This window comes from Sphaeramia orbicularis, chromosome 9 (assembly GCF_902148855.1).
Source record: "Sphaeramia orbicularis chromosome 9, fSphaOr1.1, whole genome shotgun sequence".
Lineage (NCBI taxonomy): Eukaryota > Metazoa > Chordata > Actinopteri > Kurtiformes > Apogonidae > Sphaeramia > Sphaeramia orbicularis.
The window spans coordinates 11,661,744-11,687,560 of record NC_043965.1 but is presented as its reverse complement, the minus strand read 5'-3'; the positions used below and the strand labels follow the sequence as shown (position 1 = coordinate 11,687,560).

Genomic DNA, 25,817 nt, shown 5'->3' with positions numbered 1-25,817 from the left:
ATAGTTAATATTGGCAACATGCTAAAACTAATAAAATGCAAGAAATTAAGAAAAAAATGGGTCTATCAAATTTCATGGCAGCAACATAGAAAGTTGCATCACAGCTGTGATTAGTACTGTGCATCCCCTCTTCTTTCAACAACTTCTTTTACCCAAAGTTAGAACTGAATTGGAGAAGCAAGCTTTCTGATGGACAAGACAGCAAGAGACAATCAGACCACGTCTGTGTTTTTAATTTGCTGTGAGCTCAACTACATTTTTGCACTTTATCAACTGCACTTTAAAAGAAACTGTCTAACTTTTCTGTTATGACAATATTATTACTGTTTGTTTTAATTCATTGTTACTACCTGTCTGTAAAACCTGTCTTCTTTCATGGCGTGTGCTGCTGACCTCATGGCCAGGTCATCCTTGTAAAAAAGATCTTGATCTCACTGGGAATCTATCTGGTTAAATAAAGGTTTAAAAAAAAGAAAGAAAAAAACACTCATGTGGAGTTTTGAGAGAGGAATGTTGTCTTGTTCTTGTTTGATAGAGTATTCTAGATACTCAACAGTCCTGTGTCTTCTTTCATATTATGTTAAATATTTTCAGTTGATGAAAGGTCTGGACTATAGACAGGCCAGTTCGCTCTTCTACTACAAAGGTATGCTAATGCAATAGATGCAGTGCATGGTTTAGGATTGTCTTGCTGAAATATGCAAGGCTTTCCCTGAAAAAGTCATCTGAATGGGAGTATACGTTGGTCCTGTAACATACCTTTCAGCATGGATGGTGCCTTTCCAGATGTTCAAGCTGCTTATTCCAGGCACAACTGTACCCCCATACCCTGTAGTGTTAGATCTGAAAAGGCGTAGGCTATATCATGAATACAGTAACTTAGTCAGCACATTCTAACAATAACACAATTTTTTCTTAAAATGGTACATGCTCCTTTTTAACATTTGATATGTTTTCTATGTTCTGTTGCAGGGGTGTCAAACTCATTTTAGTTCAGGGGCCACATTCAGCCCAATTTTATCTCAAGTGGGCCGGACCAGTAAAATAATAACACTGAAAAAAGTAAAATTCTATTATGATCAGGTTTACATCTACAAAGTTTCCTTAAAAATCTGAATAACATGAACAACTTGAATTGTCTTAAGAAAAACAAGTGCAATTTTAACAACATTATGCCTTGGTTTATCAGTTTATCATTTACACATGCGCATTACAATCGCACAAAACATTTAGTAACATTTAGTAACAGACAGAATACTGGTAAAATTGCATTTACTTTTCTTAAGACATTTCCATTTGTTCATATTTGTTCAGGTTATTCACATTTTTTATAAAAGTATAGTTTGGTAATGTAAACATTTTCATGTAATATTACATTTGTACACCAAAAAAACAAAGAAAATTTGGGGTTGTCATTATTTATAGGTTATTATGACAATATTTTACTGGTCTGACCCACTTGAAATCTAACTGTATAACTGTGACTGTAATCGGACTGTATGCGTCTGTATGTGGAACCTGAATTAAAATGATTTTGACACCACTGATTGTTAATATCTTCAGTGTAATTTTTGCATTTCACAAATTCATCCCGCAGGCCAGATTAGAGCCTTTGGCTGGCTGGATTTGGCCCCCAGGCTGCATGTCTGACACCTGTGTTCTATTGTGAATGAAATATGGGTTTATGAGAGCTAATCATTTTATTTTGTTTTTATTAACATTTTTTTCTTGACAAGTTGTCTTCATTTGCTTTATTAACTGAAAAAATAATCTACTGAAATCTACTGAAAGAACAGCATTAGATCTGAAAAGGTATAGGCTATAACCTGTATGCAGTAGCTCGGTCAACATATTCTAACATAGTTTCTCTTGAACTGCTCTTGAACGTCCCCTCTCCGTGAACGCGCATCTCATTTCTCAAGCTGGGAGGCCTCGGCCACATGCACGCGGCCATCTTGCCTGTCAAAATAAAGTATTCTGATTGGTTGTCAGCGCGCTGGTCCCACATCAGCCGACAGATCGGTCTATGCTGGAGGCGTATCGTCACCATTAGACAGGCACCAGCTTCAGTCAATGAAAACGTTGCTTCTGGTTCATCGATGGGCGCCTTTTGACCAATAAGAGAAGCAGAAGGTAAGCACATTTTAGAGGTGTGCCCAATCAGAAAGCAGAACGAATGACCCTCCTTAATATGCAGTGGTGTCATTGTAACTTTGATTTCAAGGATACAAGCGAACTTAAGCATGTCCAGTCGTGTCTACTTAAGTCTACAACACTATATATCTTTATCTTCTCATGCATAAAAAGCTTTATCCTATTATAAACATGCATGAGTTTCTTAAAACTAACTTTGTTCTGTGGTTATACTTATTTTTATTGTACACTCATGACCTGTTGCTCTGCATTGTCAGATTCAGTATGAGTGCAAATGCTAAAAATGAAATCAATGAACATTAACTCTTCAAAGTCATCAGTGCACATGCTCATGCAGTTCAGTTTTAGTGCTTCATAGTTTGCTTTTTTTTAAACACCCTACAGTACCGGTAAAGCAGGTACAACTACTCTAAAGCATAGAAAAGACTGGGCCAACTATTTATAACATGATCTGCAAAACTGCATCTGTAAAATTGCATGTACTCTTAAGAACAATTTTGCCATCCAAATATATTTTAGTTTAGATTTTTACTGCACTATGCAGATTTTTTTTTTTTTTTTTTTTTTTTTTTTACACCCCTACCTTTTTCTGACACTTACGGTTTTTTTCCTAGGTTTTCAGTGGGTTGGGTGCTGTCTTGGTTCCAGTATTTTCACCAAGTTTGCAAAAGACTTGCCGATGTGTAGCTTTGCATGTCCTCCTGAGACCCAGTGAGTGCACATTTTATACATTTTACATTAAGTAATTGCTTTAATTGGAAACAGGATGATGCAACAGTTTTTTCAGATAAATTTAAAAAATATATTTAATGTCCTTTTCATTTCAGGAGACTTTTTTTGAAAGTAAAGGTGATAAACTCTTGTCTACTACTGAGGACAAAATGCATTGCTGGGTCTCAGGAAGATATGAGGGAGAGTTAAAAAGTTCACAGACGAGTGTTGTGTCACTGGGAATGAAAGTTGGATCTACCAATTTGCAAAACTCAGTCTAAAGTGCTGTTTCTCAAAGTGTGGGGCAGGCCCCCCATGGGGAGCGTGAAGGCATGGGATCTCTCCTGAGTGGTTGTTTTGGGGGTTTTTTCCTCCTTCAGGTTTGAACATGTAGCAGGTGGAACTAATATTTTAGTGTTGAAGCACCCTGGACTCATTCTACAACAAACAAATCTACTGCCATGGTGATCTGTCACTAGACTAGACAAAGAGTTTAGGTTTGGAGAATGGACAAGGATTGGACTGGGAAAAAAAAGTGGAATGTTTCTGTTTTTGCACAATTTGTACAGTTTGCACTTTAATGTTCTGACATGTACAATGGAAACAGACTCATTACAGCCACTGATATTGTTAAAATGTTCATCTTCATTACCAAAATTTGTTTGTTGCTCTAAAAAAAGTAACTTTATCGTCATAGTTGTAAGATAATTGCGCATTTCCAATTTTTATTTGGAAAAATATTGTCTCGGAGCAGTCTTGTTGAGTTTATTTGTAATGTTCAAGCAAAAATCTAAGTTATTTTTAATTTGAACAAGAAATTATTCAAGGAAAAGCAAAAAGTATTGTTATAATATTGACATTTCTTTCAATAAAAGTTATAATTGCACCACTGTCACAATGTTGCTGGGGTTGGGGGGGGGCCTGGAGATTTTTCATCCTCCAAAGGGGGGCCCGACAGAAAAAGATTGAGAACCGCTGGTCTAAAGGGTGGCATCCAGAAAGGAGCAGCTGGACCTGTGAAATTCAAGGCAACGACGTCTGTTAAATAAATAAAACAAATGTTTTATTGTATTTGTCTGAGAACTTTTTGACTCCCCCTTGCCGATTTAGACGACTATTATTACCATGTCTATGTACAAAATTTGGAAAAGCTAGATCATGGAAAAACAACATCCTAAACAAAACAGGGGAAAGAAATCCAAGCAAAAATCATCCAGTTTTGATGATCTCCATTTTCATTTGACATAAATTTGATTTAGGTGGTGGCCAAAATGATATGGGTGCAGCACTAAAGCTTAACAGTGGCACAGAAAACCATGAACTCGCTTTTAGCATTGCTTTTTTTTTTTATATGAAAAAGACATGACATACTTATATGATATTGATATTGATATTATGATATTATACTAATATGATATAATAATTACCATATTATCTAGTAGTAATATAATTCTTTAATAATAAAAGTTGCTGATTTTACTTGTTTTTTTAATTGAGGACTTGTAATGGACAAATTTCACACTGGTAGTTATTATTATACTACTATTGACAGTTATATAAGTAATGGTAAGACATTACTACTCAGATGTGTTAAGGATTTATTTCCGTTAACCTCCTGACACCCACCAATGCATTTTTGTCCTTTGTATAGGACAAGAGTTTCACAGCTTTACTCAAAAAAAAAGAAAGGAAGAAAAGAAAACACTGTCCTCAAAAAGAACATTCCATTAACCCATAAAGACCCAGTGCTACATTTGTGACGGTTCCCAAATGAATATTTCATCATATTTAACAATTTTTCAAGTTATTTATCACCATTTGAGTCACTGATAAAGAAAAATCAAGTCATAAATGCTGGTTGGTTGAAGTTCCTAAATACAGTCTTGGGTCAAAATGTGAAATTTGAGAATTAACAAGAGAATGGGTTTTACTCCAAAGGAATTTTAGTCTCGGAGCTACCACATCTACTTCAAAACACTGTCTGCGCATTAAAATACATTCACTTTACAGGTTCCATCTTGTGGAAGATTTATAAATCTATTGTATAAATGTACATATACCAATATATATGTTTATTGTTTATATGGAACCCCATTAACTTCCACCATAGTGGTTGCTACTCTTCCTGGGGTTCGTTAAAATGCAAAAACTGTTACAAAATACTGTACATACATAAATAAAACAAGTTTACAATTCATTGTTATCATCAGCAAACTGAAAGTTTCATCTCAACACATAAACCTTAAAACCTTTAAACTTTTATCTTTACAGCAACTTGGATAGCGAGAGTCAAAACAATCATTTGCATTCCTGTATTCCCCTGAGTAGTTCCTATTAGAGTGTTTTTTGAATGAATATAAGCTTTTGGTTTGTTTGATGTATGAAGGTAACTTATTCCATAGACTGGAGGTTCTGTAAAAGACAGATTTTTTCAGTCGGTTCGTTTTTGGTTTGGGAAGTTCAAGGTGACCCATGGTAACCTGTCTGGTGCCATGATTATGTTGTAGATCTCTGTGCCTTATTCTGTGGGTAAGAAAGTCAGGTCTCTCATTCACAATAGCTTGCCTCATAAGAAGGAGGAGGTTAAATTTAATTTTTGCCTCAGCAGTCAACCATGATAGACTGTGATGCATTTTTGTAATGTTTGTTCTAAAGGAACATTTAAGAGGCAATCTGGCTGCTCTATTTTATATATACTGAATATACATATATACATACATATATATATATATGTGTGTGTGTGTGTGTGTGTAATAACACTTTATCATATACCTTGAAAACATCAGCAAACCAGCACTTTTGTCTTTTATTTTCCAATTGATCTTATTGAAATACACATTTATCACATTTAATCTCTGAGGTAAATAATTAAAAAAAAAAACAAATAAAAAAAACACGCAGACCAGTCATATAGGAAAATACCTGATATTCACTGAAAAAAATGCAAAATACAGAGCAATAAGTAAAATTATAATAAATGGTGATAAATCACTTACGAAAGGTTAAATAGAGAGAAAAATTAATATGGGGACTGACACAAAAATAGCACTAGGTCTTTATGGGTTAGTCAAATGTGTTTCAGTTTTGAGCGAATAGCAAAAGCTGAGGAGAAGCGGTAAATAACCTGATGCAGCAGCATTAAAAGTGATTATAACATTTTATCACTGAAACTAGAAGCACTCGGAGAGCGCAGACCTCCGCCAAGGCTGATCAGTGGCCCCCCCCGTGGGCCCCCCCATGCCAAGGAGGTTATGTTTTTGCCAGGGTTTGTTTGTTTGTTTGTCTGTCTGTCTGTCTGTCTGTCTGTCTGTCCGTTAGTGTGCAACATAACTCAAAAAGTTATGGACAGATTTTGATGAAATTTTCAGGGTTTGTTGGAAATGGGCCCCCCCGTGGGCCCCCCCACCCCCGATCACCACCAAAATTTAATCATTTCTTCCTTATCCCATTTCCAACAAACCCTGAAAATTTCATCAAAATCTGTCTATAACTTTTGAGTTATGTTGCACACTAACGGACAGACAAACAGACAGACAGACAGACAAACAAACAAACAAACCCTGGCAAAAACATAACCTCCTTGGCGGAGGTAATCATGAAAGTAGCACCTACATGCCAAGAGAAATTCAAGTTCAAACTCCTTATTGATCATGAAATAATATGACATGCTGGGTGTTCTTGGTTCAAAAAGCACAGCCTTATCTTCACCAAATGCTGACATAGTTGTGATGTGGCACAAACACTGACCTGAAATAGACCCTGCTCGACTCTAAAGCCTGTTTTTTTTTTTTTTTTATCTGTTTATCCTGGCTCTGCCTCCACATCAGCTCATATCTCATGCGGTCCAGATGAAATCTGGTAACAGGCAGTGGTCACATTAGGCATTTTGTCTTGTCATGGATTTAACTGATCTGGATTTTGTAATGTATGTCTACAGCAGCACCATCAGGTTTGAGAAATAGAATTTGTACTGACTCTGACAGGTAAAAAAGAAGCTAACATTCCAAAGTGCAATGAAGACTGAATATTTGTTATTCATTGAAATCATGACAAACACATGAAAATTGTTTTTGTTTTTTTTGTTGTGTTCAATCCACCTCAATTTGCATTTAATTCTGGGTCATGATCACTGTTAGGCGCAGGCTGACAGATACTAACAAAAGACCTACAAGATTTACCATTTTTGTTGGTTTTAAGCAGCTGTCTTGGCAGAGGTCTGTGCACTCTGAGTGCTTTTCTTGTTTAACTTAGGTAACCCTTTAGGCACCAGAGTTTGGCACCAACTAATCAGCCAGAGATTAATCAGCGCTGAGAGAATGTTTTGCCATTTTGGTCCAATGATAGTGCCAAATCCCTAATATTGAAATGTAAGGAAAAACAATGACTCAAAAAATAAAATTAACCCTAAAAATCTGCTATTTCCCCCCACAATGTTAGATGATAAAAAGGTTATCACACAATTGTGTCTTCCTAAATATGAAAAAAAACACAATTTCCTTCCGAGTTTCCTTCAACTTTTTTATAACATTAAATGTCAATATTTATTGCAGATATACGCATATTTTAAATATATGTAATTTTTCTTTAACATCTTCAACATTTAATGTTATATTAACACTTTTGATGCCAGAGTTAAAAAAAAAAAGTATAATTCAATACTGATATGACAATTTCAAAATTTTACTTTCTTATTTCCTAAACCAGGTCAGGACCACACCTTCCAAACTCAATTTTCTTCTTCATTGTGAATAGAAACATGCCTTCAGATGGTGTTAGGATCGAAGAAACACATGCCTGCCATTTATTGGTGGGAAGTGGTAACAAGAGTTGACAACTCTGTCTGGAGCTATGGTCTGTTTCATTCAGTTCTGTTGCTTGTTGCAAAAATGCAACTTTGGCACTTAAAGGGTTAATTTAGGTATTCAAGTAACATTTATAATTTTCTGTCTATGCCAAGACCAAACTATATAAAAGTTTGATTGTTTAGATTTGAAGAAGATTCCCAAATTAAAATGTGGCCATAATGTTGGAATATCTTTACTGTATAAATTAGTATCTACAGCTCCAGTTTATTCTGCTATTCAAATAAAACGAAGAAGAAACTCTGAATATCTGGCAACAAGGCAGTGTGCTTACCCTCTACATGCGTGATGGTAGACAGCAGTGGTGGTAGCAGCTTAAACTTTAAATAAACTTCAGATATTGTATCAGTTTGATTTATTCATTTATTATGATGCAGTTAATAAGCAGAACTTTTTTTTTTGTCTCTCCATTGTAAAGTAAGTAATGGCTGAAGGGGTAAAGGTATTTTTATTGGAATGAGTATCTGTTTGTTTTTGCTGGTGGATATTTGTAGCAGGAATCTGAGGTCAAAATCTGAAGCTCTGGTTGCAGGGGTGGATGCTGTCAGGCAGGATGGACTTTCTTTAACAGCTGTGTGTCGTTCCATTCAGACAGGCTTCTCTGTTCAGTATGTTGTCATTGCAACCTTGGCAACCTTTGTTACAACATTTTTCTGTTTGAGGTTAAAGAAAACCAGTAAAAACCATGAAAGAAAACACAAATAACACAAACAACTTAATCAAAGATCAACAAGTTCACTAGATACAGGCCCCAGAGGAGACCAAACTGGAAACTACTGACAATCTTGTCATATACCAAGATGATGCACAGATTTGACATTGGATGACATCAGCAGCATCAACATACATATTATCTAACAACGAATCATAAAAATACAGCAATTTTTTTTTTTTTTTTTTTTTTTTTTATTTAAAAAAAAAATCACATGGCCACCAGTTTTAAGCAATTTGTTTTTTATGGCATAGATCAGAAATGAATAAATGCAAATGGAAGTGTGTTTAATTGCTAATTGTTTAATAAATGTCTACTTTGAACAGAGGCATGCTGCATAGTTAGAAATTTAAATCTTTCATAAGGGTCCATTCTCTGCCCTATAGGGTCTGTTCTCCCATTATAGAGTAAAAAGTGCCAATTCATATAGATTAGACAGACAGACAGACAGACAGACAGACAGACAGACAGACAGACAGACAGACAGACAGACAGACAGATAGATAGATAGATAGATAGATAGATAGATAGATAGATAGATAGATAGATAGATAGATAGATAGATAGATAGATAGATAGATAGATGTACTTTATTTATGCCAAACTGTGAAATTACAGAAAATACAGTATTCAGCTTCATATTTACAAATAAGTGAAATACTTTTTTTCTTTTGCAGTAAATTTTGTTTAGTTCAAAACAGTGCTGTAACTCAGACTCAGCTTTATTGTCATTCAATCAATAGATATGATAGAATGAAAAATTACTATACTACTATACTACTGTATGTGTAGTTACCCAGGTCTTTGTGTTTACAGAATGGAAAAAAAGATAAAATATTTAATAAATATATAAACGCTAAATAGAATAGAATAAAAACTCTCAGAAAGGTGTTTTTTTTACACTTTCCTAATTACTAATGCTACTTATACATTAATTACAAAGGCCAAGGTTACAAATGAGAAACTGAAGCAAATAATTATCTTCACATTTTTAACCTCAGCCTGAATACAAACCTAGAAAAGAGTGTGATGACCTTACTCCATTCAGACACTAGATGTCCCTGTTTGTCTTAGTATTAGCTCAGTCCAGGATCAGCCACACCTGGGTCCAGTGTGTGCTGGCTTGTGAAACACCTCTTCGCTGTTTTCTCATTTTCTTGCTTACATTTTGCCAAGATTGGACTCCCTCACCATGGCAGACCAGTGGCAGCAGCATGTTTTCTGTTGTTTCTGTCGTAGACTCACACACACACTCAGACACCTCTTACTCTACCGACTGACTCTGATGCATTATGTCAATTTAATTTATCTTTCATAAAATAAATCATTTCTAGCCTATACCATCTATCATTGTCTCCCTCCTTGTCCCAGTCTTGAGGAGGGTTGTAACTCTATGGTAATAATAGATAAAACTTCAAACAAGAATTATCATTATGGGTTTGTTACTAATCCCAAATTTGACCTTTAGTACCTCTCAGGAGTATCAGTATATTTTGGTCATTTTGGAATACTTTTGTTTCTCTTTAAAAAACCTGTCTTGTTTGGTATCTTTTTTTTTTTTTTTTCAGCACAACCTCTCCTGTGTGACCGTACAGTTATTTTTTTCAAAACACACACTGAACCTAAAATCACACAAAGAATGTGAAATCCCAGTCAGAAACAGTTAGATTCTTTACTTCTTTTTTTTTCACCAAAAACATGTTGAATAAATATTTTTAGAACTTAGATTGAACATATAAATTGAAAACTTTGTAAAAATAATCTAAAAAATTAGCAAAAAAAACAAAAGTTATGTACAACTATTTACATGAAAATGCAAGCAATGCCTCTGGCTTTTTTTTTTTGGGAAAACTACATACAACTATCTACAAAACATCTGGTGTCACAATATGGTGAATAAACCTGTTCAATGGACAGGTTTTTTTTTTTTTTTTTACAACTCCAAAAACTATATATAACTATTTATAACAACAATCAGATGTCACAAGATGCAAATTTCACTCATACATGCAATTTTTACACAAAAAGCACTATTTTTATATAGTTATTTATGTATTTCAGCTACCCTTCAAATTTATTTTCAATCTGACTATGTTTTATACTTATTTACTTGGTGTTTTACATTCCCCCTCACATTTATCTTTCCGCTTTTTTTAAATTCTTCCACACTGTTTTCTGCTTTAAGCCAGTCTTCCTCTTTAATATTAATTGAACAACATTTATATTTTAACCTAATTCAGTACTAAATTTACTCTATACCAATGTCCCTACTTTAAATTATTACAACTTCTTCAACTTTTTTGTTTCACTTTGTCAAAGTTTGCTGCTTTAAAACATTTCAGCTTCTTTAACTGTAACTTTTTTACTTTGACAGATATTTTTGTACATCATGCTTTTTCAGCATCTTTCATTTTTAATTTTTCACCTACGCAATATTTTGTAATTTAAGCAGTTTTGGCTCAATTCAGTCAGTCAGGTCCAACAAAGCTTCAGCCCTCAGTAATCACATGCACTTCAGAGACTAATTCATTTATTTAGTTTAGTTGTAATTTGTAATTAATTTAGAGACAGACTAAACAAAATCAGTATTTTTTTTGTTTGTAGCTACAGATTAACGGTAAATTTTATATTTTAAAGCATGTTTCTGATTGTACACTTGATAAAAGCTGAGTGTTTTTAAATTGTTTGATATATAATTTTTTGTCACATGACTGAATCGTGCCGTGACGTCACTACAGTTCCCGGAAGTCAGCAGTGGCGATGGTGGCGGCCTCGTCAGCCTAGCAGCAGGAAGAGAATGTTTGCTTCCAGTGATAGAATAATAACACCACAATCCAGACCCTTTTTAGCCAACTAAACCGCCGTAGAGTGTTTATGCTGAGTTTCTCTGGAGTTAGACAGCTTTATCCGTACGCCCGGAGCCTGCCTCTGTGAACCTGAAGCGGGGCGCAGGACAACATGTCCCTGTTTCAGTCGGCACTGGATTTTCTCGCCGGGCCCGGTTCATCCGGGGCGGCAAGTCGGGACCAGAATGACTTCGTGGGGCAAGTCGTTGAGCTCGGTGACATGAAGCTGAGGATTAAAAGGGTGATAGCAGAAGGTGAGTTGGTTAACACGAGAACAATGCTTGGGCAGTGTTGTTGACTAGATATGGTAGCTAGTTGAAGTAGCTAGCTAACAGGCTAACGTTCGTGACTTACATTTATAGGTAACCCCGTCAGTGTCAGGAGTGTTAGCGACTGCAGAGCCTTCAGGCACCACGTAAACACCAGTTGATAGTCCAGTAAATTGCGGGTTAGTTCGACCATACATGACTTTCCTGTCTGCTGAGGCTATCCGTACTTCAAAGACAGGATACATGTTTGTACATTAAGCACATTTCACTTTGTGACTAACTTCCACTCACATTCCTTTAACCTTATCATTATTATCTCATGGTAGGGTGATGATGGGGGACAAATGACGCTGTTGTGAGGTGAACTAAAACATAGATCATAGCAGTTTTCCCCTAAACGTCTCATTTGACAGGGTACGTAGTCTAAAAGGACTCTTTGTTTTAGTGTTGGCCAACACACAGGTTTGCTCTAGACCACACTGGTGGATCTTCTCTACTTTACTGTTTACATTAACCACTCATTATGTTTCTGGTTCTTTGTGTTACAAAAACAAGTCAACAAAAGATTATATGTGTTAAACCCATAACAAGAGGGTGCATGAGGATTGTATAATATCAAATGTATACAGATTTCTACATATAATTTCAAGTAAACTCGAGAGAAATCTTGAACTTGATCATTACCTTAGTTTCCAAAACTAAATGTTATCTTTCATTCCATTGCTGACTTCTGTAAAAATATCTTCAGGACTTGACTAGTCCCAGATGTTTGTTTCTGTTTAGATTTGTACATATGTAACCAGTTTTTCCACCTATGTAATGACAGAATTATATAAGATGACTGAAGTTGGTGCTACAGTAGTTACACTCATAATACTCTTGTACTCTGAATGTTTGTTCTTTCTGTAAATGTAGTCATGTGGAGAAAAATGTAAGAAAAGCACAATTGAAGGTGATTGAATATCTCTGTTTTTGTTACCTCATGCTTTTGCAAAAATGTGAGCCATCTTGAACCACTTCACACTGAAGTGTTGAATCAGACTCTGGTTGACTATGATTTTCTTTGCTGAAGCCTTTTTGCTACCATGTTGCAACACTCTGACTCATTCTGAGGTACCCTTTGTCAACTGCATTCTCAGTCTTGGTGTGATGAAATAGTCATCATCATGTCAGGATCCAGTGACCCCCAGTTTTATTAATTGATTTAAAATGTCACAAGTAACATTCTACAAATATTCTCTACGTTTTTTATTTTTTGTAATGGGAATACAATGGGGTAGCTCTGATAAAATAGTTCTTTGTTTTTAGGATCTGCTTGTTTTTCTCTTTGCTTTGCCAGCCACTTGTAGACAGGCAACCATTTTCTGAATCAGTTCAGGTAAGGGTTGTTGGGTCATCACGCTGATGCTGCAACAGTTGCAGCCTGTGCTTTTTCTGTCATAGTATCGAGCACTTATGTCCACAGACCCGGTGCTCTTCAGGTGAAGGAGGCAAAGATTGTTACCTTTACTCAACAAAAAAGGTTTTGGCCACAACAACACCTGCTTGGTCTCTCCTGTCTTTTTTTGGTCCCTTCACATATCACATTAGAAATCTGTTTTTGTCAGGGTGAGGGTGAACAAACTGTGGGTCATTCCTTTCGTATTCCTTTGGTAATACTAAACAAACACAAACTTAAAAATAAAAATAGAGCAGTATAGCAGGATTTAGGATGTTTGAGTATAAGAAGGTACATGTTTATCCCCGTTTTAAACAAACATGTTCTTTGGAGTGTCTTGGTAATTTGAGTAAAGCTTTTCAAGTTTCAGTCCCTCTCCTCACCGGGCAAACCAGAAGAAGACATGTGATTCCCATGGAGAAAGTCGAGTACTGTCACAGCAGAGTCAGCAATACTTGAGCGTAAATGTTGCTGAGAATAAGTCATGTATTGGTTCCATAGCTTGCTGATTTTCATAGTTTTGAGAGAAGGCATGCGTTAAGTCTAAATATGCATCCCAATCATGCGTTATGACTAGCTAAACAGAGTATGCACTGGATGACTGTCTGCTCTTTAGGTTGAATTAAGGCTTTGCCAGAAAATCAGGACCCACTAAAGGAAGCCACTGAGAAATCTTCACTATGCAACCAAGTGTTACAGATTAGAATCTTGATCTTGTTTATTGAGGTTTTCACAGAGTAAAGTCAGCCTGGTAGCTGATTTACTAGTCACTATGGTTACTTTGGCCTGGGACATGCTGGGTGTGTTTAATAGTGAACACAGACCTACACACCTGATGAAAACCTTAATGTCTATGAGGTAACCATATAGTTCACTCAATCAAACAAAGAAAATGACTTGCAAATGACTTATTTTCAGTGCTGATTTTTCCCCCATAAAGTACAGTGCAGGAGGGCAATGTGACACCATGCATGCTTGAATTGTCACAACAGTTCATGTCTAGTTGGATACAGTTTTTATCAGCTGACTGAAGTTTCTTAAGACCTAACTGATTCTCCATCCTCTGTATTCTTGCTGAGCTAACTCCACCTTCAGTGAAATGGTGTATATTCAGAAAGGGTTTAGTTCTGGCCTTAAGGGAATAAAGGTAGGCTTGTCAAAAGAATGCTTTCTTGTGTTGCGGTGTCCTTGAGCAAGGCATATAAGCTCCGGTTTCTCCAGCATGGCTCCTCGGTGACCAGCAGATAAGCCTGTGGTCACATTTGGCAGGTTTCAGTGTTTGTGGGTGTGTTGGACAGAGAGCTCTTAAGAATAGGGATTCACTGATTGTGAAATGCGATGCTGATAATAATTTTTGTTTTGGTAGTGTCCCGTCTCTACTACGGAAACAAAAAGATCTTCATTCATAGAAATAACCAATCTTTTTGAAAGTCTGTCAGCCCTTCATCACACTATTATACATTTCTGAAAAGACAATGAAAATAAAACTACAGCGAAACATTGGTCAATGCCATCTTGTTTGCCAGTAGAAGATGGTAGTTAGTGAGTCTAATATTACTCAGTCATGTCTTTTGAACCTGCTTTTTATCTGTTTTAATGTGTTTGGTTTCTGTTTTTATCTGCTGTATGTGATAGGTTAATTGGTTTATCTAAATTGCCCATAGGTGTGAATGTGAGAGTGATTGTTAGTCTCTTATGTCAGCCCTGCGATGAACTGGCGAAATGTCCAGGGTGTACCCTGTCTTCGCCTGTAAATAGCTGGGATAGGTTTAAAGCGACCCCCATGACCCTAGTGAGGATAAAGCGGGTTCAGATAATGAATGAATGTAAAGTGTCTTTGAGTTCCATGAAAAGTGATATACAAATGAAATTTATTATTATTATTATTATTTTTTATTTATTTATTTTTAATAACCGGTATTGCCTATTATATTAATGCATTGTAAGTTAAGAAGCAGTTGAAGAGACGGTATATAATTTATGTAGAATAAGTAGCATAACCTATTGTATTGTATTATTCTGTTTTTATTTCTAAGGAATACATAGCACCTCTTGAATGTCGTTTTTGTTAACCTGGAACCAATTTTAGATACTTTACAACTACTGAGTAGATTTACTAGTATTACAACACTGCCTCATGTCATGTTAACATTTCACAAAAATATTAAGAGACTATGATAATCAAATAAACGTAGTTCAAAGTATATTATTTTTCCACTTAATGTACTGGCATAGAGGTATGAAGTAGTATAAAATGGAATTACTTAATTGTCAAAATGTGTCAAAATTATATTTAACCACGGTACATGAGTAAATGTATTTGTATGCAACCATTGTGTTTAGGTAATAATAAGTTTAATTCATTCAAAAGAAGTAGATTCAATTCCATCATACCGTCAGTGTCAGGTGGAAACCTCATAAGTCCATTTTTGTTTTTTGTTTTTGTCATAAAATGATTCTGTTGGTCTGTCTTCACGTTGGCTTGACAGTTTTAGAAATATTTAACCAATGAAAAGTGTTGAAAACAGCTTGTGACTACATCTCTTAACTCTATTCATTTATGTAGAATGTACATTGTTTTTCCAGTTTCCTGAAAAATAGCCGTTTTGGACATAAGAGGTTTCCGCCCGACAGCGATGACCATATATTAAATTGAATGTAAATGTGAATTAAGATAGGTTTAGGAAGGTAAAAGGCAAAAATACATATACATGTGCATACATTCAAGAACTAGTTAACACAGTATAGTTCTTATGGATCCAGTGATTACTTTAGAGTGTAATTAACACCTTCTTTCATGTTCTTTATGTTTTCCCAGGTGGATTTGCCTTTGTATATGAAGCCCAGGACATGAGCAGTGGAAAAGACTATGCCCTCAAGGTAAGAATTCCAAGGAAACCCCCCAGTTGACCTTTACTCATGCCGTCAACTGTAATACTTCCACATAGTTGTTAAATATATAGGGATAGAATGCTCTTGGTGCTGTTGTGATTCAGAATCTGTTTATGGCAAATGCACAAAGCAGATGTTTAATAAGTCACTGACGCTAATGATGCTTTTATTTCAGAGGTTGCTTTCCAATGAGGAAGAGAAGAACAAGGAAATAATTCAGGAAGTCTGCTTCATGGTATCCTTTTCATTGTTGGACCTCGAAAGAAAGACACTGGTTGTGTCTTTTTAGGATATTTCAGTCTGTAGCGGAAGTTGGCATGTGATGAAGGGAAGTCTAATACTCATTAAACCACATGTGGCATTCACCTGTGTCATTCACAGACCACTTTCATAGTTTTAAACCACCGATGTCTAAACATGAATGATGGGATTTTACATACACTGCCTCTTGATTATGTCATCGTTGTTTTTTCATAAACGCAGAGCTGCGGATCATGTTGCACCTTTAAAAGTTGGAAGTTTGTCAGTATTTGTTTAGACACTCGAAGTGCTCTGTTTGATGTTTGTATTTCTTATCCACTGTTGACAGTCATATAAAGTCCTGACACTCCTCATCCCTTCTTTCACATATAGTTAGCTTTACTTAAATGTGATGTCTCCTTCAATTGTTTTTATTTTTATTTTAATGTATATTTATATGTGACATCTCAGCCTTGTCACAGAAGAAGCAAATTCATGAAAAGTCTTGGAAAACAATGTTATGTAGATATTTTTCCCTTTCTGTGTATCATTGTGCAGCCCCAGCAGACTAGACCAGATTAGGTGTTTTGACATTACCGATACTCAAGAACAATGACAAAGCCTTTAAACTGACTGCCAAGTCATCAAAATATGAACAATATTTATTGAAAGTTGAACGTTCTTAATACAGTATTGAATAGAGTTTCAAAAAAAATAATTAAAATCTGTGTTTATATGTCTCTCTTCACTTTTGATAAATTAGATTTTGTCTTTAAAGATAATGACACATATTCTTGAAATTGCTGAATATTGAGTATAATAAGTCTTTGGCCAAGACATTATAGCAGTATTTTTATTTTGTGATTAACAGTGAAGAAAAGTCTGTTGGTTCCAAATACTGGTACTTTTCTTTTGTAGTTCAACAAGTGTTCCTGCTGTCAAGTACACTGTGTCACACTTTGGTAAATGGTATCTCATTTTAGTTCGAACGGAGGTATAATGAATATGTAGCTTTAAATCTGTCCGTCTTTCCATCCATACATCTGTCTGAGATTTTTGTCCAACCAGTTTCTCGACTGGAGAAGATGATTAACTGGATTCTTTTTATATTTTACACACATTTTCTGTACTACCAGGAGAGGTGTGGTATCAAGTTTAATGGCTGGATTTAATTTTTTGTTATTTTTTACAAATTTTTGAAAATTTGTCCAACCGATTTCTTGACGGCTATTCTCCCAATTCATCAGACAAAGTGCGATCAGATTGAAAGTTAAGACTTTGACAGAATAATATTTGTCTTGGTTGGACTGAACTACTAAAAAAGGACAGTTATGTAGTTTAATCTAGTTTACACTTATCTTTAATTTAAAATGCCACATTAATCCCTGATGAGGCAAGGTATAAGTGAGCAGGAGGAGTAAAGTGCTGTGCGGTGGGGGCGGGGGCATTAGTAAGCCCTGCCCCCTGTTTCACTTGTTCTCTGGGATGCATTGCAACATTGTGCTTGTTGAGGTTAAGTGTGTGCAATGCCTTGAATGCTAACATGGCAGAATTGTAAAGCTTCCCAGTGACTTAAACAGTTTGTGAACAGTGTTTCCTTCCTGTCCTTATCTCTGCTTTGCTGTGCTCAGTGTTTGAGAAGTGGACTGCAGGTTTTGAAAGCCATGTCCTAAGGCCTGCTTGGTTACACTTCAAAGGCCAGTAACTGAATTCATTAGACAGACTCATTACAATAGAGTTTTGTTTTCGTAAATTCACCAAAACTCTCTCAAAAGTGTGTTGGAGATGAAACAAGGGAAACTTTTGTGGCCCTTAACTTTCTTGCTCCACAGAAAAAGCTGTCTGGGCATCCAAATATGGTCCAATTCTGCTCTGCTGCCTCCATCAGTAAGGAGGAATCAGACACCGGCCAGGCTGAGTTCCTGATCCTCACAGAGCTGTGTAAAGGTAAACACATAGAAAGACACTTTGTTCATGATCTGTACTTACTCTACTTCCTTTTCTATCGACTGCTCATTCCTCAGTCAGTGTTTATTCAGATTTCTAGTGTAATAAAAATGAGCAGTCAGCACCATTTCCTTGTAAATTCAGCTGAAACCTTTGGTTAAGAAACCGTTTTCCCGTAGTTCCTGCTGTACTTCCTTTCTGTTCAGTTACAACAGACTTAGTTTTCATTCAGCAGTTTTTTTTTTTTATACCCCCACTCACCCCACAAGGCGGCGTATATAGATATACCAGGAATTCTGTCTGTCCTTTTGTCTGAGATTTTATACCCAACATTGATAATTCAATTCTTTTCAAATTTCACACACATGTTCTTTACCACTAGGTTTGACGGCTGAATTATAATTAAAACATTTTTTTTTTTTACAGATAATTGAAAATTTCACTTAAGAAAATCTGTGTAATTGATTTCACGAACATTATTGTTCAGATTATTTCCAAATTTCACACGTTTTTCACATGTGCGTTTCAATACATTTTTTTAAACAAATTTTTTGACTGTTAAGACTAAATGAATTCCTGGTCGGGTATGGTATCAGTGAACAGGAAGTGTTGTGCGACCAGGCGGCGGTGGTATTACTAAACTCCGTTTACTTTTTCCCTTGTTTTCATTTGCAGTTATTCCTGTTCAGATAAGATACATTATTTTATGATAAAACACTGGCCTGTTTACAGTGAGTGTCCTAAAAGCTGTGAGATTAGATAACTCATGACTAACTAACCAAACAACCTGCTGTAACTTTTCCCATTCATTCATTCATTCATTCATTCATCCGTTTGCGTTTCCTTTCCCTCAGGTCAGCTGGTGGACTTTATCAAGCGGGTGGAGCAGAGGTCTCCCCTGTCATGTGACACTGTGCTGAAAATCTTGTACCAGACGTGCCGTGCCGTGCAGCACATGCACAAACAGAAACCTCCAATCATACACAGAGACCTCAAGGTTGGTCTGCGAACGGCTTCCTCTGTGACTGTCAGCTGAGTGATGAAACAAAAGGAAAAAAAATAAAGACATAGTACTGAATGAATCATTTTATTGCGATGAATATATTTTATTTCTGTTTGAAGATAGTTTGAAATCACTGGTTACTGTGTGAAGTGATGAGTTGACGTGCTGACTGACTGCTCACATATTGATGCGTTGCAGATTGAGAACCTCTTGATTAGTAACCAGGGCACCATCAAGCTGTGTGACTTTGGCAGCGCCACCACTGTGTCACATTATCCCGACTACAGCTGGTCCGCACAGAAGAGGTCCATGGTGGAGGATGAGGTACACACACCTGGACACACAAACACTGATCTAGTCTCAGCAATCCAATCCAACTTTATTTGTAAAGCACTTTAAAACAACTGCAGTGGACCAAAGTACTGTACAGAAGAATAATTAAAACCAAAATAGAAGAATAAAATACAGAATAGATTTAAAGACATAGAAACTGTACAAAAAAGAAAAAAGTGCTTTACAAAAGAATAAATAAAGCCCAAATAAAAAAGAATAAAATACAAGAATAGATTAAAAAGCCATACAATTTAAACACAACAAAATAATTAAATAAATAAATAAAATAGATAAATAAGAACAATAAAGCACTACCAAATAAAAACAATAGAATAAAGATAGTACCTTCAAACATCTCACATGGTTTCAAAAGCCAAGGAGAAAAGATGGGTTTTAAGACAGGATGTAAAAACAGACAGAGAGGAGGCCTGTCTGATATGAAGAGGCAGATCGTTTCATAGTTTAGGAGCTGCTACAGCAAAGGCATGCTCACCCCTGAACTGATGCATAGTTTTTGGTACACTCAGGAGCAGTTGGTCAGTTGACCTGAGAGAGCGGGGGGGTATATAAAGCTGCAGCAGTTCAGAGAGGTAGGGCGGGGCAAGGCCTTTTAGGGATTTAAAAGTAAATAAAAGAATTTTAAAACGGATCCTAAAATGTATGGGCAGCCAGTGGAGTCAGGCTAAAATGGGGGAAATGTGCTGGTGTGTACGTGTGCCGGTTAAAAGACGTACAGCAGCATTTTGCGCCATCTGAAGACGGACGACGGAGGAACCACTAGCCCCCACATAAAGTCTATTACAATAATCGAGCCTGGTGGTCACAAAAGCAGTAACGGGTCATTCCATACCACATCAACCCACATGAAGGTGGGGTACACCCAGAACGTGTCTCCACTTCATTGCAGGGCTGGAATATAGACACCAACAATCATTCAATGTTATTTATTTTCTTATTTTTTCCCCAATTCCATCTTATTGATTTTGGGGTCAAGTTCAGTCGATATGGAGAGAACAAAATTATGATCTAAATGAGGAATTTACACGCACACGCTAATAATATTCTGGAGTTGTGTACTGTCACAGAACCCAGATTTGTACCAGAGTCTGTATCCTGTGTCTATAATCTCATCAGTGTATTCTGTGCTGCAGATTTGAACATTTTTAATGGTGCGTACAACATATTTTTTTTTATATAACACTAAATTCTTAGTTTAAAATGTCCAAAGAAAAAAAACACAGTCATTGTTCTGTGACTGAGTATTCTCTTATGTAATTATACTGTCAAAATCCAGTACTTAAACTGAAGGCACAATGTACAATTAGCAGTCACAGTGGACCTATGACAGCGGTGAGGTCACTGTTCAGACACAAAACAGAAACCATTGATCAAATTAAAATCTGATGGTGCAGGAAGCTCTGTTCAATCAGATGAATTTCATTTCTGTTATTTCTATTATGAGCACAGACAAACGTCTTTACAGACCCCCTCAGAACATAGCACCCAGGAGACCCCAGGCTCCAAATCTGATAACCCGTGTCTATCAGGCACATATTGTAGCAGGTACTCGAGAAAAAGTATGTCAGGATAGATCGTATTCACAGGATATTGATTAATGTTTGTAGGCAACATTGACCAAAATGCCAGCGCAGCAGGATACTTGGCCCTGGTTTGATCTGCTGTGGCGTTCAGCAGTGATTAAGTGTTTATGGCTTTTCTCTTCTTGTGTCTTTATCTGTTTATAGATCACAAGGAACACTACTCCAGCATATCGAACGCCAGAGATGATTGATCTCTACTCCAACTTCCCCATCAACGAGAAACAAGACATCTGGGTCAGAGCCTGTAGCTTTGTATTGTCTATCATCTTGTGTAGGGCTGTCAAAGTCATTTTCTGTCAGAACAGTTTGACCTCAAGTAGACCGGACCAATAAAATAATAATATGATAATGTAATGAATAATGATAAATTTTTCTCTTCCTTTTAGTACAATATAAACATTCAATTATCCAAGTATTTCACATAAAGATGCCAATAACCTGAAAAAAAGGAAATTTTGTAAGAAAAATAAGTACAATTTTAACAATATTATGCCTCAACTTACCACATACATGTGCATTACACACAATGTTACACAACCATTTGGTAAAAGGCATAATATTGAGAAAATTTTGGAGGTTAGAACAATTTCTACAATATTATGTCTCAGCGTATTATTAACATAACTTACAGATCACAGTGGATCTACAAATGCAAAAAAACATTTAGTAACAGACAGAATATTGTAAAAAATGTACATATGTTTTTTTAGACACTTCAGGTTCATATTTGTTCAGATTTTTCACATTTTATTGTTAAAGGACAGTTTGTAAATGTAAATATTTTCATAGGGTAATGTTATTTTTTTCCACATTAAAACCAAGAAGAAAATTTGTAGTTGTCATTATTTGTAGATTATTATGCTATTATTTTACTTTAGATCATATTGCTCTGTATGTGGAACCTGAACTAAAACAAGTGCAACACCCTTGACTGTTTATATCTTCAGTGTAATTTTTTGCATTTCACAAATTCATCCCGTGGCCCAGATTAGAATCTTTGGCAGGCCGGTTTTGGCCTGCGGGCCATGTGTTTGACACCCCTGATCTAGTGTAATCACTCTGATGAAAGCATTTTTTCTTTTTGTTGGTTCTCTTTCTGCAGGCCCTGGGCTGCATCCTCTATCTGTTGTGTTTCAAGCAGCATCCATTTGAGGACGGGGCCAAGCTGCAGATAGTCAATGGGAAATACTCCATCCCCCAGAACGACGTCAAGTACACTGTGTATCATGACCTCATACGTATGTAACATCTGTCTGACACCTTCTTTCTTTCTAGAGCTATGTGTCTGTACATTTATCTCCTCCTTCCCTTGTGTCTGCTGACCTTTCTGAGCCCCTTTCACACATGTACTGTTGCCTGGAAACTGTCCAGACATTACAAGGTGGAGCTGTTTGTGTGTATATTCTTGTCTAGAGATTTCAGAGCCATAGACTTGTATCATATAGAAGTTTGCCTAATTAAGCTTTTAAGTGTGAACTCTTGGAAGTTTCACAATAGGAAACATGAAATTTTTGCAAAGACATGCCGTAACTATAAGGTTTTTTTGTATTTGTAAAGATAAAAGCAGCTGATGGAAGCAGATGGACAGATAAATACTGGGAATGCAAACTGTTTTTGACGAAAGACTGTTGTCCTCCATGATACTCAGTGCATGAAGTGTGAATTATTCAGTGTACCTTTAATTTAGTAGGGTCATTCTGTATGGTTGTAATGGCCAATTTGCTTTACATGCAAGGTATCCATAAAGTCTCTTTACAATTTAACAAATTTATTTCAAAAGCAAATGAATAGAATCTGTGGAAATGATCACAAAATGAGAAGTAAATACTAGAGTTTTTTTGCCTCATTTAATACGCCTCAATACAAGCACCATTAATGGCATGAAACACATTAAAATGGTACTGGATTTGTTTCCATGTAGGCTGTATCATAGCCTCATTAATGGTGTCACTGGCATCACTTATCTTTAGCTTCAGGTCGTTGATGTCCCATATCTTTGCTCGATGCACAATATCATTAACATAAGCCTGATTTTGTTTCATTAAACCCTGATACAAATTGTGCCTTTTCTTGAAGAGTAGCAATTTTTTAAGAGTTTATTTAACAGAAAGTATTTCAACAACAGGATACCTGAAATACACAAATGCAATGTAATTAAAAATCTCTGATAACCACTGAGTACATAAAACAAATCTGATTAACATAGCTCAACAATTGCTTTTGTAATAAATTGTTTAAATTGTACCACAACGTTGTAACAGGGACAGTCTGTGTGATTCATACATGAAGACAGTTTTGCACATACCCCACAGTTTTCACCTGTTGAACACATCCAATTAGTGCATCCAATATCTGGTTCTTTCTAATCAAATGAGAGGAAACAAATCTACCTGTTGTAAATGAGCTCCATCTTCTGCATAGAGTGTTGTTTTATTGTTAACAAGTGTTGTAATGAATAACGCTAGATTAATGTGGTACTTATTACAGGGTTCCTGTGGGGTCTTAAAAGTCTTGAATTTACAAATCTGCATTTAATACCTTAAAAAAGGGTATTAAATTTGATATGGTAGTTCTTTAGTTATGTTGCCATAAACTTGTTCTCTGTATTTCGTTTAAATGTGTCCAAGCTGTAAGGAAAGTAACATTAGTTGACTCAGTTCCACTCGTTCCAACCTGACAATTTATATTGAAATTAGGAAACAATTATCACTAACTTTGCAGCCCCCAGTGAGAAATGACTCTGAAAAGTGGGAATCAAGGCATTGGAGTAAATAAATACATTTTCCTGAATTCTAGGAGTCATGAAATTTTGTCAGTATGACTGTGAAATGGGCATTAAATTCTGTTCTAAGTAGTCTTAAAAAGTCTTAAATTTAACTTGTAGAAGCCTTTTGGAACCCTGTATTAATCGTACTGTACATACAGCAGTGTTTCTTCCTTTAAGAGGTTCATAATAACTATCAGCTATCTCTTCAGTGTTTCAGCGTTCCTTCTCATCTCTTTCTGCTCCTCCCCTCTTCTGGCTGTGCAGGTTCCATGTTGAAGGTGAACCCAGAGGAGCGTCTGTCCATCACAGAGTTGGTCAACCAGCTTCAGGAGATTGCAGCAGCACGCAACGTCAACCCCAAATCTCCCATTACAGAGGTGGGTTTGAACATGTATTTTTCCAATCAGATAATCAGCAATTTTATCAGATTATGATAAAATGTCAGAGTAGTAGTTTGTTAAAAATGTTAGAACTTTGGGCCATAACAATTACAGAGGACACAGGAGACAAAAAGATTCAAATTGTAAAGTTCTTTATTTTTAGTTGTTGATTTTTCTTATTTAACCCTTCCTGTGACCTAAAACAAAAAGAACCAAAGCTTTTTTTAAAAAAGGGCCAAGGTGAGCCGGCCAACTTAACAAAAGGACGGTATGTGGGCCAGGCCAACCCTGTACAGGACCACAGGAGCTGACCACATACCGCTACCCCTACTCTACCAAACACAACTTGCAACCAAGTCCTGACAAAAAGAAAAGGCGAAAACATGACGTCCAGACTCACCTGGTCAAACAAAAAGCAAAGACTAACAAAAAGACCAAGTCCTGACAAAAAGAAAAGGCGAAAACATGACGTCCAGACTCACCTGGTCAAACAAAAAGCAAAGACTAACAAAAAGACCAAAGGTGCAGCCAACATGACACTCCAGGAAACGGCAACCCAAACCCTGATGCGTGCGTCCTGGCGTGCACGTTCTGAACCCTGGTGTTGGAGCTGGAGCAGGAGGTGAGGCGGAGAGAGAGAGCCTAGTGCACCAGTGGCCAATTTATAACCTCTGAGATCGTGGGAAACTAATTGGCTGTTTACTAAAAAAGCACTAAATACGAAATATAATACAAAAATATTATAAAGGCAAAAATACCAGTAACGGAATAAATTAAGTATTATAAAAAAAAAAAAAACCCTACAAGGCGAAACATAACAGTAATCAGCTAATCAATTAACTGTTGCTACATCAAAGCCTAGCTGAAAAGACATGTTTTGAGGTTTCTCTAGCGAACACATCACCCGTAGCGTCTGCCAGGCCTTGAAGAGGCTATTGACAGGCCGACCACACCGCCTCTTCCGCTGTGTGTCGACGTCCACGCACACTTACGCGCTCAAATTGCTGATGCGGTTGCACATTCAGAAAACACTCACACAAAGGAGTCTGTATTCTCTTTCCCAGGCTCCTCTTTTCCCAGCTGGCATCATCCTAACAGGCTCAAACAGACAGAGAGAGACAGAGAATGGAGATGAACGACACTGACTGATTCAAAACAAACACAAACTGAGAGCAGGAATTGGTGCAGTTTTAAAGGTGGCAGACTGAAGCAGGTTGCTTAGTTAAATTTTTGGTCCTCAGCCACAGTTTGGAATAGATTACTTTAATTTTTTTTTTTTTCCATTGAGAAATACAGCAGCCACAGCCTCTTATGAGTCTCACCACTAATCCCGGTACTTAAGGGGAAATCCTCCACCATAGTTGTGACTTTGATAAAGCTGATCACTGTGTCAAAAATCAGCAGAACTGAGTATTTACATATGGATATTGCCTTTTTTCAGAAAATAACACTTTTTTTTTTTTAACACTGTTGAAAAATGCACAATACTGGAAAAACAGGCAAATCCACACCCAACATATGAAGACTGAGTTGAATTCAAAAGAAAGCTGAAAAATGTCTTAACCACCTTTTCTTGAAATTTTATGATCAACAGTCGGTTTCAACACACCAAAAAAAAAAGATTTTTTTTTTTTTGACAACTCGTATTAATTTCCTGTGCTC

General features: G+C 36.4%; 1 protein-coding gene across 2 annotated transcripts in view; it reads left to right on the top strand.

Annotated features, from left to right (window-relative positions):
• Positions 1 to 11,171: 11,171 nt before the first annotated feature.
• gak (cyclin G associated kinase) overlaps positions 11,172 to 25,817 on the top strand; it is a 37,743-nt gene continuing 23,097 nt past the window's right edge. For both annotated transcript variants that reach the window (XM_030142914.1, XM_030142913.1), the window contains exons 1-9: positions 11,172 to 11,539; positions 15,811 to 15,872; positions 16,060 to 16,119; positions 17,957 to 18,071; positions 18,926 to 19,068; positions 19,273 to 19,398; positions 21,153 to 21,242; positions 22,111 to 22,246; positions 24,040 to 24,152. In XM_030142914.1, coding sequence (XP_029998774.1) covers positions 11,398 to 11,539; positions 15,811 to 15,872; positions 16,060 to 16,119; positions 17,957 to 18,071; positions 18,926 to 19,068; positions 19,273 to 19,398; positions 21,153 to 21,242; positions 22,111 to 22,246; positions 24,040 to 24,152 — 987 coding nt within the window. In that variant the 5' untranslated portion in view covers positions 11,172 to 11,397. The remainder of the gene's footprint in view (positions 11,540 to 15,810; positions 15,873 to 16,059; positions 16,120 to 17,956; positions 18,072 to 18,925; positions 19,069 to 19,272; positions 19,399 to 21,152; positions 21,243 to 22,110; positions 22,247 to 24,039; positions 24,153 to 25,817) is intronic.